Raw genomic sequence first — 26865 nt, forward strand, 5'->3', positions numbered from 1 at the left:
TCCCATACAACGTTAAAACAAAATTCTAATTTTTTTCATAGTTGAAATCATGAGTCAATTAAAGCTAGATCACCATGGAAAACCTGGAAGCACTGGACGAACGTTTCATCCTATTATGGGACTCCTCAGCAGTGTGCATCCACAATCCTGCCTCGCAAGATTCGAACCCAGGACCTACTAGTCTCGCGCCAGAGCAATTAACCTATAGACCACTGAGCCGGCATTCAACGGTGTTAATGTCTAACTTCAACCAATCCACGAAGTTTGGACGAAACAGCCATGTAGTGCTTCCAGGTTTTCCATGGTGGTCTAGCTTCAATTGACTCATGATTTCAACTATGAAAAATATTGAAATCTCCACAAAACCCCTTTTCACAAAATTCTAACATTAAGTTGTATGTAATATTGACTCATATTGTGGTGTAAGTTACTTATATCCACATAAGTAGTATATGGTGATGGTGAAGCATAGAATGTATTTCACTAGAAGATTGGTAAGGAAAGAACAGAAATGAAACGCAATCAGTATAAAAATGCATGAACAATGAAATCAGAGAAGATGGACTGATATTTGTCGAAGAAACAGTGAAGATTGAAACAATTGATTGTTATTCTGCAAATTAACTGTTTGCTGTATGGTTATCAGATTTTAGTGAGATAGTCTGTAATTTCTGTGTCAAATACATTCGATTGTCTCCAGTGGTCTTCTTTTTCACTACACCATATATTTTTTGTTTCTTTGTAATGGTAACATATGTAGGTTTTCATAATGTGTAGTTGTTATCTTTCAACTACTACAATAGTATTTATTCTGAAAGAAAAAGAAAAAAATAGTTTCACAAATGTTTATTTGTATTTGATACTACCTTCTGTCATTATTTGTATTAAATCAATTAAAGTGAAATGGTTTGAAATTGTGATCTCGAACAGATATGGAGTTAGCAACTCAGTGACTATTTTGAAATTGATGTGTCTACTTTTGAACTATATTCATTATATGTACGTTAGTAACACTTTCTTCATGTCTAAATTGTACTAGGTAGGTGTAGAATTCGAATCTATAATCCAATAGCTGAGGATTTATAGCTGAGACCAATGAACCACGATTCTTCTACTTTATTAATCGGCTATATTTATGTATTACATCATACAGATTACTAAATTATCAATTCTAGAAATTATCTTGTAAATTGAAGAGTAGGTTACAGAAGCTAGTTTGAAAGTGTTATATGTTTAAGCAAAGATGGATAGTGGCTAGCAGTGGAATCCAGGACTGACCAGTTGCAGTCCTAACACATCGATGGGAAGATTCAAACAAACAATACTAAGTGAATGTTATATGTTTGTTTAAAACATTTCAAACGATCTGGTCATAAATTTATTCATTAATATCATCGGTCAGACTATAATTTATGAACGACCTTTGAGTGACGTCTACTAACTTACTACGGTAAAATGAGAGTTATAAATTAGTGTGAGGAATTAGGATCAGATTTTACCGTTGAACGTTAGGGTTAGGAGTTAGAGTTGGGGGGGGATTAGTCATGAACTGACATTAGATATAATACTCAAATGCTACTCGACCTTATGTATGAATAAATTTCGCATTGAAATCCAAGACCTGCTATCATAAATCTGATTGGTTCTTCCAGAAACTGTAGTCTCGCCATACTTTCAAAGAAGTAAAGCTAAACCGATAAGGAACATTATCTAATTAACAAAATAATGACAGTTTTTCGCTATTACTCTAAATAACAAATATTTTTTTTATTATATCCCAATGAGTAGAAAAACTGTATTTCTGACGTTTCGTGACTTAATGTAAGCCACTTCTTCAGAGTAAATTTGCAACTTTTCTACACACTAGGATATAACAAAAATACACTTATTATTAACTCTCTATACAACGCTCAGTTTATTTGAGACTATCAGAAAGGGTTTTTGTAGATATTATAGTAATTTTAGTGGTTGAGATCATGAAACAGTTGAGGCTAGACCACCATCGAAAACCTGGAAGCACTGAACGACTGTTTCGTCCTATTGTGAAACTTCTCAGTAGTGCGCATCCACAATCCCGCCTTCTGAGGAGTCCTACAATAGGACGAAATGACCATCCAGTACTTCCAGGTTTTCCATGGTGGTCTAGCTTCAATTAACTTATGATCTCAACTATTAAAATTATCTTAAACTATCAAGTCCAATCTTGACATTAATACCTAGATTATTCTAAATGTTAAAAATCAATTAATGGTTGGTATTGTAAGTTTACGATTTTTAAAAAAGTGTATAGAAAATTTGAATTTTGTAATAATATCTAGGTTTAAATCTAAACAAGATAAAATAACGAAATAGTAACGCAACATTTAAACTGCTAAATAACTGAAATCGTTAGCCACAATGCTAACACTTTCATTACTTACTTACGCCTAACATCCCTCGTGGAGGAGAATAGACCGCCCACCAGCACTCTCCATCCAAATCTGTCCTGGGCAATTCTTCCCACTTGTTTACAGTTGCTATTCATCCTTTTCATGTCTGCTTCCAATTCCCAATGTTGTATGTTCTTCGACCTTCCTCTTTCCCGTTTCCTTTAAAGCTTTCATAAACCTAAATAATCTTAAATAAATTATCACTTGGAATTCTTAATAAGAATAAATCATTATTTAGACACATTATCATGATCAGTGTTAGTTTACAAGTCTAAATATGGACGAATGGAAATTCTTGATGTAGGTTTGTTCTCTGAGCTGGATGGTTTGGTCTTGGGGCTTTCATCGTCCTTCTGCACGACATCATCAGCACAAACTTCAGGTACTAATATAATGCTAAACTTAACGTGAACAGTGAAATCGAACAACTATTACCCAACAACACTTCAATGATTAATATCCATATTCCAATAAGAAGAATGAATATGAGACTTTGTTAGAGAGTTTTTAGTTTTCTACAGATATATAAAGGTTATTTTTTGTAATAAGATCCGTCTTTTTTGTAAGTTGTAATAGCCTATGTACAAAAAGATTTCAGTAAATAAACCATATATAATTAACTTTGAATTTATATTATGGGAGAAATTCGATTGAAAAAAAAGAAATGTGATCACACCAGGGAATTTTCCAGGGAGTTTCTATGACGAAAAAAACAAACTAATAATGACAATAGAAATCCCAAAACAAAGTAATAGAGTATGGCATGTTTAGACAATAACCATGGTATTAAAAATAGGTTAATAGTTTCTGGACCAGATTCAGGATAAAACTGTACATGTGATGATTGAATTTTAATCATATATCTAAGAATAAGATCCTGTTAATTTCTTTTGTAATGATTTACAAGCTATTTCACAATTAATCCTATACTTGCTTACTTACTTACTTACTTACGTCTGTTACTCCCAATAGAGTATAAGCCGCCGACCAGCATTCTACAGCCCACTCTGTCCTGAGCCATCCTTTATAGTTTCATCCAGTTTTTGTTCATTCTTCTCATGTCTGTCTCCATTTCTCGACGTAATGTGTTCTATGGTCTTCCTCTTCTCCTTCGGCCTTCAGGATTCCATGTGAGGGCTTGTCTTGTGATACAGTTGGGTGACTTCCTCAATGTGTGTCCTATCCACTTCCAACGCTTCTTCCTGATTCTTCCTCCACTGGATGGAATCTGGTTTGTTGTCTCCCACAGTACGTTGTTGCTGATAATGTCTGGCCAACGGATCCAAAGTATTTTGAGTAGACGACTGTTAATAAACACCTGTATTTTCTGGATGATGACTTCGTAATTCTCCAGGTTTCCGCCCCAGACAGTAGAACTATCTCGACATTTGTATTAAAAATTCTGATCTTGGTGTTAGTTGACAATTATTTTGAGTTTCGTAGAAAACCAACTCGCTAAAAAAAGGCTAACCAGAAAAAATTATTCAAACTAATTAATCCCATAGCTCATTTTTATTTTATATTAATCTATAGAGAGACATTAGTTTTTCCCGCCTGTGCAGATGTGAATATGCGATTTCAATGTTGTTACGGACGATATAGGTACGTGCTTTATCTGATTTAACGGCATAAGTCCAATAACTCTTTCTTGTTCTTTTCATGTTTTTATTTACATATGAACTGGTAAAGTCAGTTGGATATCATATAACCAGTTGTCATGTCCATGTTTAAGTATGGGTTTTGCTTTGTTATCAGTGATATACTTGTCTATATGATATGTTTTACTATGTATATTCCAAAATAATCCTGTCTGTTCACAATATATAAATGATTGACTTAGTAATGACATGGTAGATGGAGAATAAAGTTATTAAAATTAGAACAGTCTGATTGACCATTTAATTCAATTGTCTATACCATACACCTATACCCTGACAAATTATCATGTCCTTACCAGGGATTCACTTCGATTGGTGATTCTCCAGGTTCTAATGAAAACCCATGAATAGTGGAGTTTGGACACGTAGGGATGGAAACAAGAATCACTAATACCAATGAAGTCACAAATGTAGGTGATTACACTTAAATTCAACTGTCTGGAACTCAACTGTTGCTTTGATACCTCAATATGTTCATGGATTCATACTTCTAAGGAGACCCATACTACCATCAAACATATGTTCAGTGCCTCTCAGTTTCCAGTGGTAGTTTAATTAAAGCCAGTCAATGTTTTTATCTATAAGTAGTGTACACGTTTATCACCAGAATAACAGCCTTCTTACCTGTTCAAGATTTTTACTTGAAGCTAACAATTTATAGAAGATACATCACCTTTTAAGCAAAATGTAAGCTAAGGAATAAAATGATGGTATTTGTTATGAGTTAAGATAAGTTAGAAAACCACTAATAATCAAGAAACAATGAATAAAGTTTTTTCCACAATGTAAGATTTCTCAACAATCGATACCCATGACCTGAAGCATAGTTAAAGTTCAGAATGTTTAATCTCTCGAAGTTCGCTGAATCTGAACGCAGTATAACCCACATTTAAAGCTCAAGGCAACTGATAATTTAGCATGGTTCACAACCAATCATCAATGATTTGATTGAACCTATTATTTAGATCTTACAATGATAACTTCAGGAAATTCATCTGAATTAAAGTTGCCAATGAGAATGCGTGTCATACAGGTATGTTAAATGCATTAAGGATAAATATTGCTATCTATTCATTAAGTCTTTCTACAAAATTTAGGTTGACTACTATCCTTCAATATCTGTCTATTTGAATGTAATAACTATTGATAAAAGAAGGAAAATCATTATTTCTAGTCACCTAATAAAACTTTGTTTATTGTTTATCTATTGGTTTACTCGATCACTTCCTTTATGTTGACCTGATTGTTTACAAAATTAAAAGCATCAAATATTTCTAAAAAAATATATATACCTTGGAAATACAAGCATCATTAGTATTAGAACATTAGAGAACTTTGCCTAAACCATAACCTCATTATTTGTTTATAAGAATCAAAATTATTAAATTCAAAGTCTAATAGTTTTAGTCCCAGAGTGAATATCAACTCTGAGATCCAGGTACATTCAGCTGACGAGTCCTAAATAGGACGAAACGCGCGTCCTGGATTCCTCTGCTAGCAACTATCCATCTTTGCTTATAAAGCTTGTGACTTCAGGCAGTATCGAGGCAGTCCGCACAGGATGCACATTAGCCAACAAGAGACTAATCAATTGCAGTCCAAAATAACAATGGGAAGATACAATTAAACAACACCAAGCAAACTCTTTCAACTTACTTGTGAACATAAAACATCTCTGGGTGGTGATCAATATCATGCGTGTCAAATCCGTCTTAGTGCTGATCGAATGCTATCGATCAAGTGGCAATGTGGTCACTAGTCTAGGTGGCTTGACACCGTGTGCACCATGTTGAGATAAGATGGTGGTTGAAGGTGGTCAACAGGAAACCCTGGACCCGGGTTTCGTGCTACTTGGCACTCGTCAGCAAGGTGTACCTGTAATCTTGAAGAAACTTGTGCTCCCTGAAGGATTCGACCCCATGTCACCCACAATTTTATCTCAACATAGTGCACGCAGTGTCGAGCCACCTAGACTAGTGGCCACACTGCAACTTAATCGACAGCATTCGATCACCGTCATCCGATCCAGTTTTACTGATCAAGTTATAGTGTGATCAATAAATCGATCAGATCTATTCAATACCCAGGACCAGATATTATGGCATTGATTAAGACTGAGTGACAGGTTAATACAAGGATTATAATTCGATATAAATTTAGTCATATTCCGTATAGCTAAGAAGTGTTTCCCCTTATTGCGACTCATGGTAACAAAGTTTTGAATCTTTTAGATGTTTCTTCATTTTAGTACTGCAGACTGGTCTTAATAAACAGTCTTTAACAGCACAAAAACCAGGTTAATGTTTTCAATAAACTGATTTCAATTATCTGAAACCAAACTTTGGGTGCACACTATTATTTATTAGTTTAGAACATTTTTAGTAGATGCCAAGATTCCTAATGCCAATCGATTCAAGTTTAATATATAACTTTTTACGTAATATATATAAGGTATGTAGATACTAGGGCATTTATGCATTGGTCCAAGTTGTCATACCACATCAGAGAGATACCAGCGTATTAGTAATAGTGACAGTACCAGCGATAATACCAGAGATCGGACATAAATTATGTGATTCAAAAAGAACGAATGAATTCAAAGGATAAAAAGTATGATATAGTTTAAATCTTAGGACTAGGCAAAAACAAAGTGAAAGGATTTATCCGGTTACAACTTATTCTAAGCCATTATCACCCACCCTATCAAACCATGGACTATAATAATCATGAGAAACCAAACCAGATGGCCTGTATTTACTAACTCAATACAGTTTGAAAATTAGTGACTTCATGGACTAATTTAAGGTTTCCGTTTCCCCATACCTATTATATTATATAACGTTTCATATTCATTACTTTTCTAAATTTAGGACATAAAAGAAGAAAGCAGGAAGAAGGAACAGTAATGTTAGATGACAGAGATAACAGTGACCAACTTTCGTTGAGCTTTTTTTTTTACCTTATCATAAAAATATATTTAAGAAACTTTCACTGAAATAGAATGAAAAACAATTATGCTAGTTTTATTATTAGTTCTCAATCTTTTCTACTCTTACCATCTTTATTCATTAATGTTCGTAGTTATAAAGTGAATCAATTTGTGTCGTGTGTTTGTCTGTATTGTTGTGTATATGACTTTCCAGGATTGAGGCATTTTTGTATAATTTAACTACACACTTACCATTTGTGTAAAACAGTGATAGTTGATGTTTTCTTTTGGTTCCAAAAAAAACATAATCCTTTTCTTTACCACCTTGCTCAATAACAACGATGATCAATTTAAAGATATCAATGATTTTTTTTGGTATTTAAAATCCACCAGAGTGTTTGGTTTTTGAGTGGTTGCGCCACAGGATTGGGCTGTGCTGTTCGGATTGTAGCGTTGAAGCCTATATAGTATCTGGTTCTCCTATAGGGCGGGATTAAGCTGTACTGCTTGGGTTAAGCCTGAGCAGTGTCTGGCTCTCCTGTTAAACGGGATTGAGCTGTACTGTTTGGGTTGCCGCGTGAAAGTCTGGATAGGTGTTCGGTTCTCCTGAAAACCAGTGCAACATTACCCTGGCCCATAAGGGTATATTATATTATATATATTTAAAAAGCTACTGAAAATGTCTGGAATGTAGTGTAACCAGGAAGTTGAATATGGTTATGGTATTTACTAAAAATACCTCAAATTATTTAGCTTTGCCACAGTTAAAATCACGAATCAATATAAGTTAGACCACCATTGAAAATTTAGAAGCACTGGATGGCCGTTTGGTTCTAGTATGGGACTCCTCACCAATGTTAATTCGTGATCCAGCACGCGGAATTAGAACTCAGAATCTTGGACCTCATGCACAAACGCCTGATTTTTAGACCACTGATTCGTCATCCAAAGGTGTTATTGTCTAACTTCAGTCATTACTTAATCTTGCGCAACCCTTCCTCAATTATGTTCGTTGGATAACTATCGCATACCCGATACAGATTGGACTCCACTGGTCATAATTGACCATCTTCAAAATGTAACTCCTGGAGTTCTAGTGAGAAGTCATGATCAATGGAGTTGAACTGTGTCGGGTGTTTGACAGTTACCCTCCGATGACAATGGAAGATGGTTGAAGTTAGACACTGACACTGTTGAACAATGGCTCAGTGGTCGCTAGATTTAGTGTTCACGAGAGGTCATGGTTCTGTTCTGCTGAGGAATCCCACGCTAGGACGAAACGGCCGTCCAGTGCTTCCAGGTTTTCAATGGTAATCTAGCCTGGGTAGACTCATGATTTTAACTGCAAAAATACTACAATCTCCACAAGTTCCCATACTTAATTAGCTTTACTTGGTAAAGATTAATTTCCTTACTGTAAAGATGACTTTGAAGACAATTTCCTATTTCTAATTTCCGGAATAGTCTTTTTTATTCTTCGATTTCTTGCTAACGCTTTTAACCGGAAAATATCTTACGTGTCCCAAGGTTATGTTTTGTCACTACACATACAAAGTCGTCCTACTTCAGTTAAGCTGTTGTCCCATAATTATTTGAGGATCTTCTTAAGCGTAGAAATTGTTATCATATTGAATTAGTTTTCACAAATTATTCGATTAGGCAGTAATCGTATTTTAATCAGTGACTAGCTCCAAAATTTAGTGTGGAGTGGTGGTTTGTGAACTTCAACTGTGCTGAAACTAATTATCGAAAAATTAGAGACCGGTTTTGGCGAAAAGAATAATGCTTTGCATTATTAACAACAGCAAAATGATTAACCCTTATAGTGTCACCAGGTATATAACATGGTGGTAAAAGAGCAAACGTGCTAATGATCAAAATCCGTCAAAAGGAACGATACCAGCATTTCTGTTAGATAAATCCTTCTCATACGCACAAAGCACCTCCATACCTTGTCTTATACACCTTTTGATCACTACGTTTAAGAAGAAATGTACCGTGTGGAACGAATTCTCCAATCTTCTTCATTCAAATCATATAAAGTTTCAATCATGTATTAAGTTGATACTGTTATTCTTTATTTGATTGGTTTGAAATCCTCTTGTTCGACTTTATTACTTCAATGGAGCTGACTAAGATCACGTTGCATTCAGATTCAGAGTGATATGAATCAGAAGTATGAAGATTATTCACTACTAAGGTAATAATATAGACAGTATTGCTACACTAATTTTGAAAAAAATTGTATTTAAGTGTTAAATTAATGTTATTGTACAACAAATTATGAAATTAAATCTGGTTGTGTATTCTGTCACAACAATCGGGACTGAGTAATGACTTGTATTCCGGGTTTCATGGAATTATTCAGCCACAATAGCCATTAGAAAATTTCATGAAACTTTACACATTTTGTGATGAGATGTTACTGGGACAGACAATAGTACTTAGTGATCCATTAATACAATATTATGAGACCAGAGTCTTTGCCTGGTATTTCGCATGATGAGTCGAATACACTGGATCATTAAAGTGATATGTTCACATTTCTGCTATTGAGCTAATTATTCACTTAATTGTCTTCCAAGTAAAAGTTACGTTATATAAAAATGAAGAACCCTGAGTATATCCCTTAAGTAACCTTCTTCTTATGTTCTCCATTTTTATTTACTTCTTAATTTCACTTCTGATTTGATTAATACTTTCTTATTTGTAAGTTTCGTTTATCTATCACTTTTGACAAATTCATGATTGTAGTTCGAGTATTTATCAACTTCCTTATTTTGCATAGACACTATATTTCTCATTATTCTGTTTCGTGTGAGAAATTCTGTATATTTAAAAAGAACACCTTCAGCTCCAACTGTTCTGTTCCACTACCTGAACAAAGATCTACGGTAGCCACAAATCTGGCTTCTTTGTTGATAGAACGAGAGTTATCTACCGGCACGAAAGAGGCTTCGTAAGGTTTTCCTGTACACACCATCAAATAATCAATTTGGTCAAGGATTTTGATGTATGGAGATGAGTTCCATTTAACTGATTGTTCCACGATGATCTGTAGTGTCGCGATTCGGTCTGTGCATGACCGATTCTTACGGAATCCTATCCGTTAAATGTGAAGCTAATAGTCTATTGAATCCTGCGTCCGGTTGAGCAACACCCTGTTGAAGACTTTTCCTGTAATTCTCACATTTCTTCAGATCTCCTTTCTTTGGTATCTTGATGAGGTATCCTTCTTTCCAGTCTATCGACACTTTTTCTTCCTCCCAAATCTTCCTGAATAGAAGGTAAAGCATGTTTGCAGTTACTTCAATGTCAGACTTCAGTGCTTCAGCTGTTATATTGTCAGGTCCTGCCGCTTTCCCGCTCTTGGTTTGTCTGATGGTCATCTTGACTTCTTCGATCGTTGGTGTAGTGACAGATATGGGAAGGTCAGTGTGTGCTGCTTCGATGTCCGGTGGGTTCAATGGAGCTCGTCTATTCAGCAGTTCCTCGAAGTATTCTGCCCATCTTTTCCTCTGTTCTTGAATCTCAGTGATTGTCTTTCCTTTTTTGTCCTTGACTGGTCTCTCCGGTTTGCTATATCTTCCTGCTAGTTTCTTCGTTGTATCATATAGTTGTCTCATATTCCCTTCTCTTGCAGCTTTTTCCGCCGTCGTTGCTAGTTTTCCTATGTATTTATGCTTGTCGTCTTTAATGCTTTTCTTCAATTCCTTGTTTGCTTCAGCGTACTCTGCTTGCGCATTGACCTTCTCTGCTTGTGTTTGACTGTTGTTAATTGTTGTCTTCTTGTTCTTCCTTTCTTGAATTTTATCCAGGGTTCCGATAGAGATCCATTCCTTATGACGATGCTGCTTGCAACCCAGAACCTCCTGACAAGTTGAAGATAGTGCTTTTTGATCTCTTTCCAGTTGTCCTCCATCGTAGTTTATTCTTCCAGTAGATCCTGTAGAGCTTGGAACCTGTTGATGATAGTTATCTTGAATTCATTGAGCTTGTCAGTATCTCGAAGGAAGGCTGTATTGAACCTTTGTAGTGCTGTTTGTCCAGTTGTCCAGTGTTTCTTTAGCTTCAGTCTCATCTTGGCCACAACCAGGTGGATATGAAGCTATGTCAGCTCCTCTCCGGGTTCTCACATCTTCCATTGATCTTCGGAATTTTTTGTTGATACAAATATGATCTATCTGGTTCTCTGTGGTGTGGTCCGGTGAGATCCATGTAGCTTTGTGTATGCGCTTGTGTGGGAACATTGTGCCGCCTATAACCAATTTGTTAAATGCGCATAGATTTGCAAGTCTCTCACCATTTCCGTTCCTTTCTCCCAGTCCATGTCGTCCCATAACATCTTCGTATCCAGTGTTGTCCATTCCAACCTTAGCATCTAGATCTCCCATCAGGATGGTGAGGTCCTTTCTTGAGCACTTAGTTATGATTGATTGCATTACCTCATAGAACTGATCTTTAATGTCATTGCTGCTATTATTGGTGATGCATAACATTGGATAACATTCATTGTGATCCCCTCCTTCTACGTTTTGAATGATGCTTTGATAATTCTGGATCCGTGAGATTCCCATCCTACGAGTGTATTTCGTGCTTCTCTGGAAAGCATCAGAACAACTCCTCGAGTGTGTGGAGCATTTTTCTCTTCGTGAACAGAGTGCAGCAGCATCTCTCCCTTATCTAGCCCTTTCTATCCAGTTTAAGTCCAATGAGTTTCATTGACTCCAAGTACTGCCGATTTGTATCTCCTCAGTTCCACTGCTATTTGACTGGTCTTCCCGGTCTCTCTCATTATCCGGACACTGTATGTACCTATATTAATTGTTGTTCTGGTTGTTACAAACGGCATCGGTCTCGTGACTTCCGAAAAATCTCGGCTTTCATCATGAGGCGTCATAATTCTACCTTGAACTCGGAGGACAGAGTTTAAATGGTTTGAATTATTTTTTCTGGTTAGCGTTTTATAGCGAGTTAGTTTATTACGGGATGGAGTCGCCAACCCCATGCCCAACCCTTCTCCTTTTTGTGGGCTTGAGACCGGCATTAACTCTAGAAGAGCTACAAGTGCAGTTCTGTTCTTGTTCGGTTTTTAATTGCTGTTTTCTTCTTCCTTTCTTGAATCTTGTCTAGAGTTTTTCATGGAGATCAATTCTTTATGATGATGCTTGAAATGACTTCCATGTAAGATCATATAGATTAGGCAGTTACATCATGGTGTATCTACAATTTCAAAACTAGGTCTATTATTTTAGCAGAACTGATAACAAACCAGACCATAATTTCGCAAATTACCCTCCTTGTCCTCACGTCTTCCATTAACCTTCTGATTTTTTTGTGATATCTGTCAACATTCTTGTTCCTTTCTCCCAGTTCATGTCGTAACATGATATCTTCATATCTGGTATTGTCCATTCCAATCTCAGCATTTAGGTCTATCATCAGGATTGTCACGTCTATTTCCGAGTACTTTTCTACGATCAGCTGCAACTCGCCATAAAACTGACCCTTCTAGTGTCCACTGCGATCACTGGTGGGTGTATAGTACTGAAGAATAGTCACTGTGGTTCCCTCCTTTGTTTTGGAAGAGGCATTGATAATTCTGGATCCATGAGATTACCATCATATAGTGGCTTTTTGTGCTTCTTTGGTTGGCATCAGTGTAACTTACTGTGTGTGTGAGGCATCTTAGTGACCAGAATACAATGAAACAACCCCCGAATCTAGTCTCTTCTGTCCAGCTTGGGTCCAACGGGTTTTACGTATTCCTAACACCGCCAAGTTATATTTTCTCATTTCCTCAGACATTTGACCGGTACTCACGGCTTCCTACATCATAAAGACTTTCTGCGTACCTATGTTAATTGTTGCTGTAGCTGTTAGAAAGGACTTCCATCTCACGGCTAACAATGTATATGGGCTCTCTCTATGAGGCACCGTAATTCCTATGAACGAAAACTCTTCAACTCCCAGCGAAAATTTTAGATGTTTTGAATGATTTTTTCGGTAATTTTCTATTACCCATTTCTCATCGTTTTTCCGGATCGGAGACTGGCAGCAAACGAGAAGGGCTGCAGGCAGAGGTGGTGAGATATAAAGTTGATCAGACTATGTTTAGTTACCTCACACAATATAATCCTAAAAAGCAGGAGGGTTTTTCTTCTAATATGCAGAGTCATAGATCAATTAAAACCACATAAGCAAAGTTAGGTTGCTTCACTACTAGACGTCATTAATGCATTCAAACTAAAGGTGGGTAAACTAAGGAACCTTAATTTCCAGGATTAACGCACAGCATACCGTCATTTCAAAATCAAGCTAAACAGAAACTGCTGTTCTATCCTCAATAATCTAAACTGATGTAGAAGAAATTTTCAAGGCTGTAATCTGTCCAAGTAAAAGCGCGCAAAATGCACGTAGTGCTACAGCTATGCTAAATGAAATGAACTCCGGCGGTCTACATTGTGTTGCTGATTCAGATAACGCCTTGAAGCTAAAGATATCATTCTCTGGAGGGAAATGTTCACAAGACTGTTCAGTCAGTTCAGGTATGGTATTTTTAGCCTGTTTTTCCTACATGGGTTTGCACTTTCCTTTTCGATTGATTATATTGTAACTGGATTTTTATCTGTGAAAACTGGCAAAACTATTTTGCTTAGGAATTAGATGTTTTAAACTGAGGGGCCCGATCTCTTTGACTCAGCTTCAACGGGTATTTTGATCCAACTGATCTATAATATCCTGAATACCTATTTTCCGATTTCTGGATTTCTGTCCCACTTTCCCCAAAATTTCAGGGTCCAAGTCGTGTTTATTTTATGTTTCAATCCTGGCGCTGGGATGTCATTTCTACTCAGAATACTAACCAACATACAGAGTTATGGGCAATTTTTTTGATATCTCGTTTATAAATTAGTACAACGATAGATGTAATAGTGAGTTTTGTGGGATGATGTCAGAGAAAGTTCTTGTAGTGATTTACTTTAACCACATCTTGGGTGGTATGATCCCCTTATTTTCAGAAATTATGGTCTAATGTGTATGGACTAGTCACATCTTGTGATATAGCAACCGTTATTTTCGTATCATCGTGTTTGCGTCACTTTTTTTTAGCAAAAGGCATACTTACCATCTGTATCCCGTGTTTAGTGATTTTCCAATGTCATCGTTATCACTTCGTTCTTATTGCTTGATAAGTCTTATGATTTCTTTTATCACAGAGTCTGATGTTCTGACTGAAGTCACAAGCAGAAATCTCTATACCGTGCTAAGTGAAATTCACCAAAATCTGGTTCGCAGAGATCCGCGTGGTATCTTTGCCAACCCTGTAACTGACGATATTGCTGTTGGATATTCAGAGGTTTGTCACTTAACGTTTTTTCTTTGCGATTTCGGATATAAGATCTATAACTTCATTTTCATTTGCACTAAGACTCACTCGTTATCACATGTACTTGACGCTTTTTAATATCTATATTATTACACTATCACAGTTAATGCTATTAACGATGCACTCAAATTAAAATGTTGAAGACCTAGATTTTATTTACTCAGAAGAATACTGAAATACGTTTTAATTTGCAAAGTTGTTGCACTCCATGTATAGGTTTCTACTCATCCAATATTCTGCTTAAAATTACAGTTAATTAGCAAAAAATTGATGGTTCTCTAAAATCCGTAGCAACAAGTTCGAACTACTACGAAACAGTATCACTGTCTTTTTCGTAAATTATTCTAGGCTAACTGCAAGTCTGTCAATTCTATTTCCTATCATTCGCATCGGTTAGAGCAATGTAAGCCATAGATTCGAAGTTTTTTTCGTCTGCTTCATTATGAAGAGTCGAGTTACATCAGCGGCCATCACATCAATATTTCATTTCAAAGTGTGTTTCATAAACCAGTACTAGATAAAAATGTTACATTATCTACTGTTTTACTGCACTTATATTGTTGACTGTAGATGGTGCTGTGTCAGTGATTAAATTTGCAGTTGTAAAAAGTACGACTGTTAAATGCGATTCTAACAATTATTTCCACAGCGTTTTCTCTATTCTTATCACATATGGTTCAGGCAAGACGTTCATCTTCCAACTAAAATACGAATATACTCAGTTATTATTATTATTATTTATTTAAACACATATATATTGGTACAAAAGGGCACCAGATACATATGCGCCACACAAAATAATTAAAGTAGGAAGAGAAGGGATGAAAAGATAAGGCGGACTGAAATGTACAACCAGAAGACTCTTTCAGTTAAGAAAGTTAGAACCACTCTTTATGTAGAAAGTAAAAGAAGGTTACAGCAGGTTCGCCACTGGCTTCTATTCTGAGCCATATCTGATAACGTCTCTAGCCACTGTGTTGCACCATCTCTCGGACCCCAGCCAGGGAGTCGTGAAGGACCAACAGAAGCTAGCCCTTTGCAGCTTTCTTTCATGCCACGACACCATGTCATACACCGACCTCCTCTCCGCTTTTTCCAACCAGTCCCAGAGTCGGCAAATAATGCACGACGTGGAATTCTCTGGGACAACATTCGTAAAACATGTCCAAGCCACCGAAGTCGGTGTTTAAAGATGGTGACACCAATTGAATTATCGTCTCTGCGCCCGAACACACGATGCCGAACCTCTGCATTACTAACATGGTGTTGCCACTGAATGTCAGCAATCCTTCGGAGACAACGATTATCGAACACAGAGAGACGTCTAACATCCTCAACTCGGAGAGGCCAGGTTTCACAAGCATAGAGCAAAACTGCTCTCACCGACGCGTTGTAGATCCGACCTTTTACAGCCAGACTAACATCACGAAGGCGCCAAAGATGGCCCGGATTGGCATAAGCCGCTCTGGCTTTCATTATACGTGCATCAATCTCATCACTCACACCACCACCAGCACTTATATAGCTACCTAGATACACGAACTTCTCAACTACTTCAATCTGCTCACCATCCAGGGTGAGTACAGGATGAGAATCCTGCCAATCTTGTAGGAGTACTTTGCACTTGGAGGGTGCAAAGCACATGCCGTACCTGCGGACACTGATTGCCAACTGATTAAGTGTGGATTGCATGCCTTGGGCATTATCGCACAGTAGGACAATATCATCCGCATACTCGAGGTCGAGAAGTCGTTCTCCAGGTAACATATCCACACCGCCATTACTTACATCCATCAGAGCTGTTTCCAGAATGTCGTCGATGGCAAAGTTGAAGAGGAATGGTGAGATCGGGCAACCCTGCCTAACCCCACTGCTCGAATGGAACAAGGGAGAAAGGTGGTTGTATGCCCTCACTCTGCCTGAGGTGTTCGTGTACAGGGCCTTTAAGATGTTAATGAACTTCTCAGGCACACCCTTCTTCAATAGACAATCCCAGAGAACAGTCCTGTCCAACGAATCGAAGGCAGCCCTGATATCAAGAAACACTACGATTGTTGACCTGCGATAAGTATGACGGTGTTCTAACATTTGGCGGAGGGTGAAGATGTGATCAATGCATCCTCGACCAGAACGAAAACCAGCCTGCTCCTCGCGAGTCAATCGTTCTCGGGTTTTAAACAACCTACGAAGAATGACAGAAGCCAATAGTTTGGACGCAATCGGAAGTAGACTTATCCCCCGATAGTTGTTACAGGAACAACATGAACCCTTTTTAAAGATAGGGCCGACTATCGACTCATTCCATGATGTTGGAACACTTTCTTGCTCCCAAACCTTTGCAAACAACACAGTCAATTCCTTAGTCAGAAGGTCACCACCATCTTTAAAAAGAGCCGGAGGTAAGTCATCTGGGCCCGGTGATTTGTAGCGCTTCAAGAGTTGGAGTTCCTTGCGGACTTCCGCCTCGTTTGGTGGATCAGTCGTCACCGGTCATGGGGGGCAGGACAAACTGGTTGATGTTGCCGGAGCAGCAGGCCAGTTGAACTGCCCTTCGAAAAATTCCGCCCATCGTCCAAGACGTTGAGAGATGTTAGTGATTGGCATCCCGTCATCCTCGTAGATTGTTTCACTCACAACAGACTTCTTGCTGCCAGTGGCTAGGATGAGTTGGAAGAGCTTCCGGCAGTTACCAGATGCAGCTGCTGCTTCCATCTCATTAGCACGCTCCGACCACCAGGCTTCTCGGTCCTTACGCAAGCTTTGCCCGATTTCACTACGTAACAGCCTTCGTTTGTGGTCAAACTCACGGTCACCCGGAGTAGACCGACGGGCTTCCATCAGTTGTAAGGAGCCAGAAGAAACCTAGTGCTTATAAGCGGGACGTTTCGCGAAGCCGCAAGCGGCTTTACTCGCCATTTTCATGGCGTCATGAGGATGCAACCAATGCTCATCTATACTTTTTGGTGGGATGGTAGCTAGCCTAGAAGCTAGCTCCGCTCGATACTTACTTGCAACAGAAGTTGCAGCCAGTTTACTAACATCGATCCGTTGGTGGTGGTCAATCTTTCGGCCACTGAAAAGTCAGGTGAGATTGGCGCAGACCAGGGCATGATCAGACTCCAGATAGGTACTCCAAAAGGAGCGGCAGTCTTGTACACAACCACGCCAGCGGTAGCTGATCGCGATGTGATCAATCTGAGTCCAGGCTTGAGATGCAGAGGGAGGACGCCAGGTGGCACACCGGCGATGACTGTGCCGGAAGTTAGTGCTAGCCAGAAACAGGTTGTGGTCTGTGCACAGTTGCAGCAAACGGTCCCCGTTATCTGTCCTGCGACCAACAAGTCCCCATCGGCCACCTAAACGACTCTCTTCTGTGCCTAGACGCCCGACCTGAGCATTCAAGTCTCCGGCCAATACTACAATATCTGTCGAACGCGCTTTCTGGAGAAGAACTGTCAACTGGTGGTAAAACTCATCCTTGATTGCATCCGGGCTGCAATCTGTCGGGGCATAGGCGGAGATGACGAAAAGACACCGTTTCTCACGCCGGTTTCTTCTCACTTTGATGGAACTTCCTAATCTAACAGCACATAACCGACTGTTAATGGGAATCCAATCGATTAGTGCTGCCTCAGCCCTAGCGCTTAGTGCAACACCAACGCCAGCAAGACCGGACGAAGATGCCACAGAGTCCCCGGATAAGCGCACGTGAAACAAGCTTTTCGAGGCGACAGATGGAGAGCGAAATTGTAGTACTTCACTAGAGTCTTGAATACGGGTTTTGGATAGACAGCAAACATCAACATTAAGACTTTCTAAAGACATAGCCAGCCCCATCTGTTGTCCGATCTGCATCAGTGTGCGAACGTTGAAGGAAGCCAGCTTGAACGGCGTACGTGGTTTCAGAAAGACTGCTTCAGTATTCATAATCGGTGGAAGCATTCACTTTCAACCAGACAGTGACTGGAGATCGTTTAGATAGGACAGAGTTTCCACCAGGATACACAATTTGGGAATAGAGGGAGTGAAAAAGCGACGTAGTAAATAATAATAATAATAATAATAATAATAATAATAATAATGGTAATAATAATAATAATAATAATGTAAATTGTCTTTCTTCCTTTAGGAACGAGAGCAGTGTAGTTAGTAGAGTGCGTCATTTCATATCATTTGTGTGTGGGCTGTGATACTGCCCGGGTGCCCAAACCGAAGCAGGTGGTTTTCCTAGGGGGCCACACCCCGAGCCTTTGACCTAAAGGTCTGATCCACAAGGCAGTGGAGCATCGTGAGGAGATGCAGTCCCATGGTAGCCGGTGACCACAACAGGTTCATTCGCCATTCGTTCCATCAGGATACTGGATCCCATGTGCACGATTGGTTTGGAATCAGGGTTTCCCAACTCCCCTAGGCGGACCCTCCATGTCCACCAACCCGGTTAATGCGCCGGACATTCGCTTTTCGTCCTCTCAATTTCGTAAACAACAGTAATGCCACGAGAAGGCAGTGAGTAGGACTTCCCTGTCAGAGGCTATATATTCGCGTGGCCATGTGAGAGCATTTCGAGAGGGAGAGTGGACTCTCCCCACTCTCGGCCGTACCAGGGCATTTGGGGGCTATACTCAGTAGTTCATTCTGATCTACTTTATGGATGTAAGATGTCTTTTAAGTATAGTAGGTATGAGAAGTATAATTTGCAAGTTACTAGCTTTTGATTGTAGATATCTTCATAGCATTGCTTGTGTATACAGGATCACAGAGTGAGCAGTATTGAGGCTAGATATAGGGTAAAAGGTAAATACGATGCTGAGGTTGAGAATGTGTATTGAATAAGGTGGTTTAAACATGTATTACCTGCGACTATCCACCTTCTACTTCTACGCGTGATTGTCGCTGGCGTCACAGTAGGTCGTAAAAAGAAATGTGAACCTCGAAACCGAAAAGTAGCATCAATCCATGAAGTCACTGTCTGATGGACTAACCCAAGTTGGTAGATTAAGACTACTTCCTTGGAGTCCTCACTGTTTTCGTAACCAGTGGTTGGAGAGGTTGAGTGATGTGACTCGAAATCAGCCACAGTGGCGTGAATGGATTTTCTGTTTACCTTCTGTTATATCTTTAGTTACAAGATTGTATTATACGTTTTTATTGTGCTAATGTACTCTTTCTTCTCGAATCATATTGCCTGTACCTAGTCTTTCAGTTACACTGTTACTACTTCTGCCGCTCTGGGATGTCTTAAAAGTGTGTGTTTCGTGTACCCAACGATCACCTGCCTCGGCACCCAACGTTATCTGGTGTAGGATTACTCTGGAAGAAATCTATGGATGAGCAAATCAAGACACGGGATCAGCCCTTAAAACCATTGACTGTCGAACTGATCCATGTAATCAGGTACAGATTATCTTGTTGGAGTCTGTGTAACTATCGTAACCAGTGATTGAAGACTGGGTGAAGTGGCTCGGAATCATTCACAATGGCACAGGTGTATTCACCACTTATTTTCCCTTAGTTCCTAAATCCTAAAACCCCCTTATACCTTTTTGCTTGTTTTTTTCGACACTTAATCCTTACTTATACTGTTACCACTTTCACTACTCTAGGATCAACCATTTCTGGAAGTAGCGTTTGTTGTCTTGATAATTTAGTCCCAGTTTTCAACCATACCGTTTTTAAGTCGCCAATGTGTAACCTATGTGATGTTTGTCTTCAAGAAGGAATTTATAAATTCAATTTGAAATAGTTTGAATTATCCCGTTGTTGATATTTTTACTGAAATTTGAGCAGTCTTGGTTGGCATATGAGCATCTTATGTAGATTACCTTTATATCGTCATTATGACACATGTTGATATAGAATAAATGGAATGTGGTTAGAAGTGGAATTGCGCGTTCTGAACTCCACTGCTAGTCACATCCCATCTATTCTTTATCGACTTAATAAATATTAACCGTCACAAATATTTCTCTCTATACTTTCCAAGAATTTGTAATTTATCCAACTCACTTTTCAGATATATATTAATGAATATCACATTCTATTTATTATGCTAGGTGATTTCCAAACCCATGGATCTTGGGACAATATACAATAGACTTAAATCTCGGGCGTATTATCGATCTGCTACAGAATATCTTGCTGATGTCACATTAATGTGTAACAATGCAATGGTTTATAATCCCCCGGATACAATCTATTATCAACGTGCACGTAAAGTGAGCGTTGAAAAAATGTTGTTACTTTTACTTTAATTCTCCAAGCTACGTAATTACTCACTGAGATTACATTTTTTCATCAATGTTTGTTTGATGCAAGTATTCAAGTTCAGATGGCTTTTTATGATTAATTTCTGAGACTTAATTCTTTAGGAATAGGGTGCTAGATAAAGATGACAAGCCGAATAATGAAGTTGTAAGCCTTTATCAACTGAGGTGGCTGGGACATGTGTTACGTATGCCCAACCATCGTGTACCTCAGTGGCTTTTGTCTGTTGTAGGAGTAGATATGAAAAAAGACAGCACCAGTCCATAAAATCACTGACATTTGACCGAGCTATGTTGATAGGTGCAAACTACCTGGTTAGAGTTCGTGATTAGCGTCACTAGTGATCAGAGATTTTAAACGGCATGGCTCTTAATCGTTTGCAATGACATATAGGTGCATCCATCCTTTATCTTTCTCCAGATTTTAAGCTTCTGAACTCTTCATAATATTTTATTTCATTAATTTACATTTTCTTGAGCTGTATCTTCAACGCCTAATCTTCTTTGTTGCCACTAGTACTGTTACTATGGTATGTGCTACTTGTGCCGACGGATATTAGTATGTAGCAGCAATCGGAAGTGGAATGCCTGCCATCAGAAAATTGAAATGAAGAAAACAGAAATGAAATCGGAGAGCAATCGAAGTAACAACAGAATTAGGGTAATGATGAGGTATACAAAGGACAATGCAAAGATGTCCAAACAATGTATTTAATGTATGATTTTCATATTTTACTAAATCACTGTGTGATTTTACGTTAAGCAATAAAATTGATTGTCCCCACCTGAGTTACATTAAACCTTCACCTCTTAGCAAAGTCGTAAAAGCCATAGTTAACTTAAGACGAAGGAGATCAACAGGTTCAGATATCTTTGAGGAGTGATGACCCAATATTTTCGGTACAATGAACCGGAACTTTAGCTACAATCTAAAAGATGGACATAATCCCATCTGAATGCTCTTGATTGCTGGTTCCTTTTACCTCATAGTGATGGCGAACATCTTGGGATAACTACAAACGAGTCAATTTAACTAGTATGGTTTTCAAGATGATCGGATGCTTAATAACAGACCTGAGAGATTCATGAAGGCTCCAGACCTAACCCTGAATGTACCAACTCAATGTTTACATTCTGTCGGGTTTTAAAACATACTTATCGACTTCTGGTGTAGTCATATCCCTTAATCATTATGTTTTATTCTCTTCCGTGAATTTATTCAGTTATTTCTTGTTTTTGAGTATTCGTCACCCCTATAGTCTTGAAATAAAAACGTTCACAAGTTCCGTTGGTTAAAAAGTTGTTCCACTAAGGTTTCTTTTTAACTGTCTGTCCTTCTTGTGCTTTATCAGCTGTTAGCATTTTGTCGCAAACAAATGACCGTTTCATCATTACAGAAAGCTTGTAAAGATATACCTGGCGGATTGACTGTAGAAGAAATTGGCGATTTAACAAGTGTGGAAGCTGAAATGAATCAGATGAATCGCGTGAAACCATTTCACAGATCTTCAAAATTACATACTCACAGTCAAAGTGAACTAAGTGATCACAAATTCCGCTTTTCGCCTAAACGTGTTGATTCTAATCGTAATATTCCACCGACTGTACAGCCACTTGTCAATCATTCTTTTCAAAAGCATCGTGGTCGTCCCAAATCTCATTTGTCTACTTCCTCAAGGTTATATCACATAAATCGGAAAGCTCTGAAAAGTTATTCGCATTTTTCATCAGAGGAACACTTGTCTCGTGATGATTTGAAAGTAAGTTCTTTGCGCAGAATTATTTCTTTACTTTACACCAATAAAATAACATTGTGTACAGCCTCAAAATTATCGTGCTTAAATACGGATTAAATCGATATAGGCATAAAAAATTTTAAGCGTTATGAGATTCTAATACCGATAATTATAGGAATTTAACCAACAGAAGGACCTAACATCTGAAACCGGCATTTTATGCGATTATAAGGAATATTAGTTTCAATATCAGTCAGTTGTTCAGTTCTTGATACTTTAAATGGAAACTGGGACTGTAGTGGTCTTGAAAACAAAAGTATGTCCGCAGAACCTAAAAGATAGCTGCTTCAGGCAGACCACACATTGCTTTTTTAGGAGTAGTTCTTAATGCGTTAAATCTGTACACTTAAGGTCTCCCTGCCGACAACAGAAATCCTTGGAGCAAATCAAAGTGTACTATGTTTAGGAGTGACCTTTAAGACCTCCCTTCCATTGCCAGACCAAAATGTGGCACAAATCCATGAAGTCACTGACGATTGGACTGAGTCATGCTGGTAGGTGTAGACTACCTGGTTGGGATTCGCGAGATGATAGCAATCGATGGTTAGAGACCTTGAGTGACATGGCTCAAAATCGTTTGCAATGGCGAAGGTGCATCCACTCTTTGTGTTCTACCAAATCCTAATCTTCTGAATTCTTCATGTCCCTATCCTTTTTCTCTTTCCAAATTTATTTCACTGGATTATACTCCTTGAATAACATCTTCAAACCCTAATCTTTCACATAATGCTTATGCTCTTAATACTTCTACCACTATGGGATTTGAATCGACAACTGCATCTCTGTGATAATGTGTTATGGCAACTCGAACTGATCTACGTGCGTACGAAGTTCGACGTTGTCGCTGACTGACTGACAATATTTTCATATAATGAAGATGCGAGTAGTGTTGAGACGGTTACATTATTTGTAACGTGTGTACATGAAGATCCAACATTGTTTCGTAGAGGAGGGAAAATCATATATGTATTAGAAAAAGGAGCAGAGCACAAAAGTCAGAAAGTAAAATAGATTTTTTAAATGAAGCTGAAAAAACCAACTGGAAGTTGGAATACGACTATGTGGCCGGCCGAGATCCAAGCGAGTACGAAAAAGAACAACAACCTTTCAAATAGGCTGTCCACGGAAAATTTATTTTTACGTATTCCATTAGAAAAAAGAAAGTGAGATGATATGACGGGATTAAAAAGCAAAATTACCACTATAGGATTTGAATCGATAACTGTATCTCTGTGTTAATGTGGTATGGCAACTCGAACTGATGTACGTACGTATGAAATTCTACTTTGTGACTGACTGACGTATTCAAAATCTATTCTCGTATTTGACTTATTTAATTCCGTTATTCGCTAACGCGATTTAAGCAGATAATTACATATGAAGGTAGCCGGGATGTATATTTTAATAACAATCATCATACAATGAAATTGGGGTCAGATCAGTTGGCATCACTAAAAACCAATATATGACAAAAGGTTTTGCTACAAGGCTACGAGCTCAAGATTAACATATACCAATAGTGATTAGTCACTTATTATCCTTTATACCAACAATGGGGGGGGGAGTAAAAGCTTACATATATTTTACACAAATTACTTTGATATTAGCTATGTAGTTCACTCACAGTGCAAATTTATATATTTGGCTTTGATCCACACTGCTTGTATGATGGCTAATAATAATTCCCGGCTACCCAAACGAAACTAGATGGAGTGGGGTTCAAGCTACGATCTAATAATCGAAAATCATGTGTCATTGCTTGATGAGGTAGGTAGCTAACAAGTATTAACAAATGTTCTATTTCTTCGTCAAAAATAACAAGTTTTTGTTATTTTCAATAATTATTTAACGCAAAACTATGTATGGATAAACCATTGGTTACATATTCCATATGTTATTATTTTTCTCATAGAAAAAGAATAACAACGATAATACAGAAAAGTGCATCTCGACTGTAGAATTTAAAAAATCATTTGGTGAGTTCATTTTATTCCGTAAAATGATTTCTAACCAGTAATTTGAGCATTAATATGAAGAGATTGTAAAGATCTTTGAATTTTTAGTTCATATCGCGAACTGACTCTAATTCGATCACCATTGAAAGTTAAGAAGCAATTCCCACTTGTTTTTTTCCTAGTTTAAGTTTCAAATGGAAAATGTACAGTCTTATTATGTTATGCAGTCGTCAAAGTCCACTGCTAGCATGCAAGCTTCCTGTATGCGAACGCAACCAACTAATTAAATGAGAAAAGCAAAAGCAATCAGAAAGCTTTAGTTGGCTAAAGCGAATCGAAAAGATATCCAAAAATTTCATAAATATGGGTATATGTCTATTTCCTCAGAAGATTATTCCAAGTTTTCATCAATACCATAGGTTTGCCAGTATCTCTCATTTATTATTTCACCTGTCTGATTGTCTCAGTGTATCAAGTCTTCAGTCTTAAGATGAACATACTCTTAACGGCTATTTCAGTTTTAATTCATCTTTGTTTCCTCTTTAAGCCAGCCTTACAAGTTCAAAAAAAGTTCAACTAACTCATCAAGACACATCTATTAGATCATCTGTCAATACTCCTATCTTACCTATTCCACATCGACGTGGTCGAGGTAGACCAAGAAAAATTAAAATTGATGATATTCAAACATCTTCAGGAAGTTCAACTTTAAACATCTCTACACAACTTCAAGACTCTTCATTGATTTCTTCAAATTCTACACCCATAGATGGGAAAAGGCATTCTGAAAATTTATCTACACTATCACATGATCATTATTCTCGTTCTATATGTGTAAATAATAGTTTTGAAAATTCTATAACTGGCCATTCAAATTTATCTTTGGGACCAACGCAATCAGAATATGAAAATTCTCTTACTGAATCTGTAATGAAAATTGAGTCAAATTCTCAATATACTCAAGAATTTTTAAATAATGAACCCATTGTTTTATTAAATATTGCACCATCTACTCCATCTTCATCTCCATTATCTGGATCTTCCTGTAAAACATTTATTGGTAAAACTTCATTCGTTTCGAAAAAATCTCAGAAACTGTCTTCAGACATCCAATCAAATAAATTATCTCAATTTAAAATGGATAGAAATAAGGAGATGTTTAATTATCTTGATAAAACAAATAGTGTAAATGATGAAGACAGCGTTTACAACGATAGTTGTGATGAAAATGTGGAAAGATCACATCATCAAATAGTTGATAATGTTCCGAATGAAATTCTCATTCAAGCTAAAAAAGCTGCCGAAGAGTCTGCTGCAAAATTAAAGAGAAAATATGAATTTATCGCAAGTAGTGAAAGCAATAATGAATACATTGGACCGAAAATTATGTGTTTAAATGTAAGATTTTTATTTACGGCTTCTGATTTAAATTAAGGGTAAACATTATTCATTATTTAGTTATTGAATTGTTTCTAGTGTGAAATAATTTAAATCTAACTCATTTACAAAGTGCAGCTTAATTTATTCTGCTTCCAGCCACATTGTCTTTGTGATGGCTGCTCAAAATGAAGCGACAATTTACTGAGCAAGCATGTACTAGTCACATACTGTCTTGAAGGCCAAGCGATAGGTGAGAGTTGCAAATCTAGAAGAGCTATTGTGACTAAGATTACTCACCTAGCTGAGATCACTGCCTACATTTCCCAGTCTGAATCAGTTTAGCATAAAGCTTATGCACCTTTGACTTGTGTACATATCTTTTCAGCTTTTAGCAATACAACTTATTTATTCCTAATCCTCTTGCTTTGCGTAAATAGTTGGGCGACCACTAGAAAACGTATATTGTTACCTGAATCAGAAAGTATAGCATAAAATATAAATTGGTCGATGTTCGAACCATGGATTTCGCTGTCAAGAGCTAATCGGTGCCTTCAGGGCTCAAAATATTAGACTTTCAACCAACAGGTCTTCATTTCGAACTTCACTGCACCTACGTCCGTCTGAGCAGAAAGTTAGTATTACTAGATATCGTACAATCAGTGTGGCTCGAAGCCAAGAACCTGAAAATGTACTTCGTAATTAAGTTGCACTAAGAAATTTGGATGAAAACCAAGTAGTTTAACTACCTCACAGAAATACACATAGTTCTGATGATGAAGTAATTCAACGAGCTGAAATCTTTTTAACAGTTTTAGAGAAGATCATGGGAAACTTTAAGGAAGCATAACATTTGGAACAAGTCAGTATGTATTAAAAGTTGAAGACGTGGAGAAGTAAAAGGTAATCTATACCTGACGTTAGTTTTTCTATCCAGATTATGTCCAATGGGTTTTACTAATTCCAAGCAAGGCCGAGTTGCATCTTGACATCAACAAATAAAAGATATTAACCTTTGCAAATAAAATGAAAGATATATTTCATAGTTGAAAGCATGAGTCAATTGAA

General features: G+C 37.7%; 1 protein-coding gene across 1 annotated transcript in view; it reads left to right on the forward strand.

Moving 5' to 3' along the window:
* Positions 1 to 5060: 5060 nt before the first annotated feature.
* Positions 5061 to 26865, forward strand: part of Smp_168890 (bromodomain containing, putative) — a gene marked incomplete at both ends in the record, with an annotated part of 30906 nt that continues 9101 nt past the window's right edge. Inside the window, 7 exons of the mRNA XM_018791863.1 lie at positions 5061 to 5120; positions 13396 to 13564; positions 14237 to 14376; positions 20460 to 20621; positions 22067 to 22429; positions 24378 to 24441; positions 24968 to 25818. Of these exons, the coding sequence (XP_018644971.1) occupies positions 5061 to 5120; positions 13396 to 13564; positions 14237 to 14376; positions 20460 to 20621; positions 22067 to 22429; positions 24378 to 24441; positions 24968 to 25818 (1809 nt within the window). The remainder of the gene's footprint in view (positions 5121 to 13395; positions 13565 to 14236; positions 14377 to 20459; positions 20622 to 22066; positions 22430 to 24377; positions 24442 to 24967; positions 25819 to 26865) is intronic.

The sequence above is a fragment of the Schistosoma mansoni genome (assembly GCF_000237925.1).
Source record: "Schistosoma mansoni, WGS project CABG00000000 data, chromosome 1 unplaced supercontig 0034, strain Puerto Rico, whole genome shotgun sequence".
NCBI classification, from domain to species: Eukaryota; Metazoa; Platyhelminthes; class Trematoda; order Strigeidida; family Schistosomatidae; genus Schistosoma; species Schistosoma mansoni.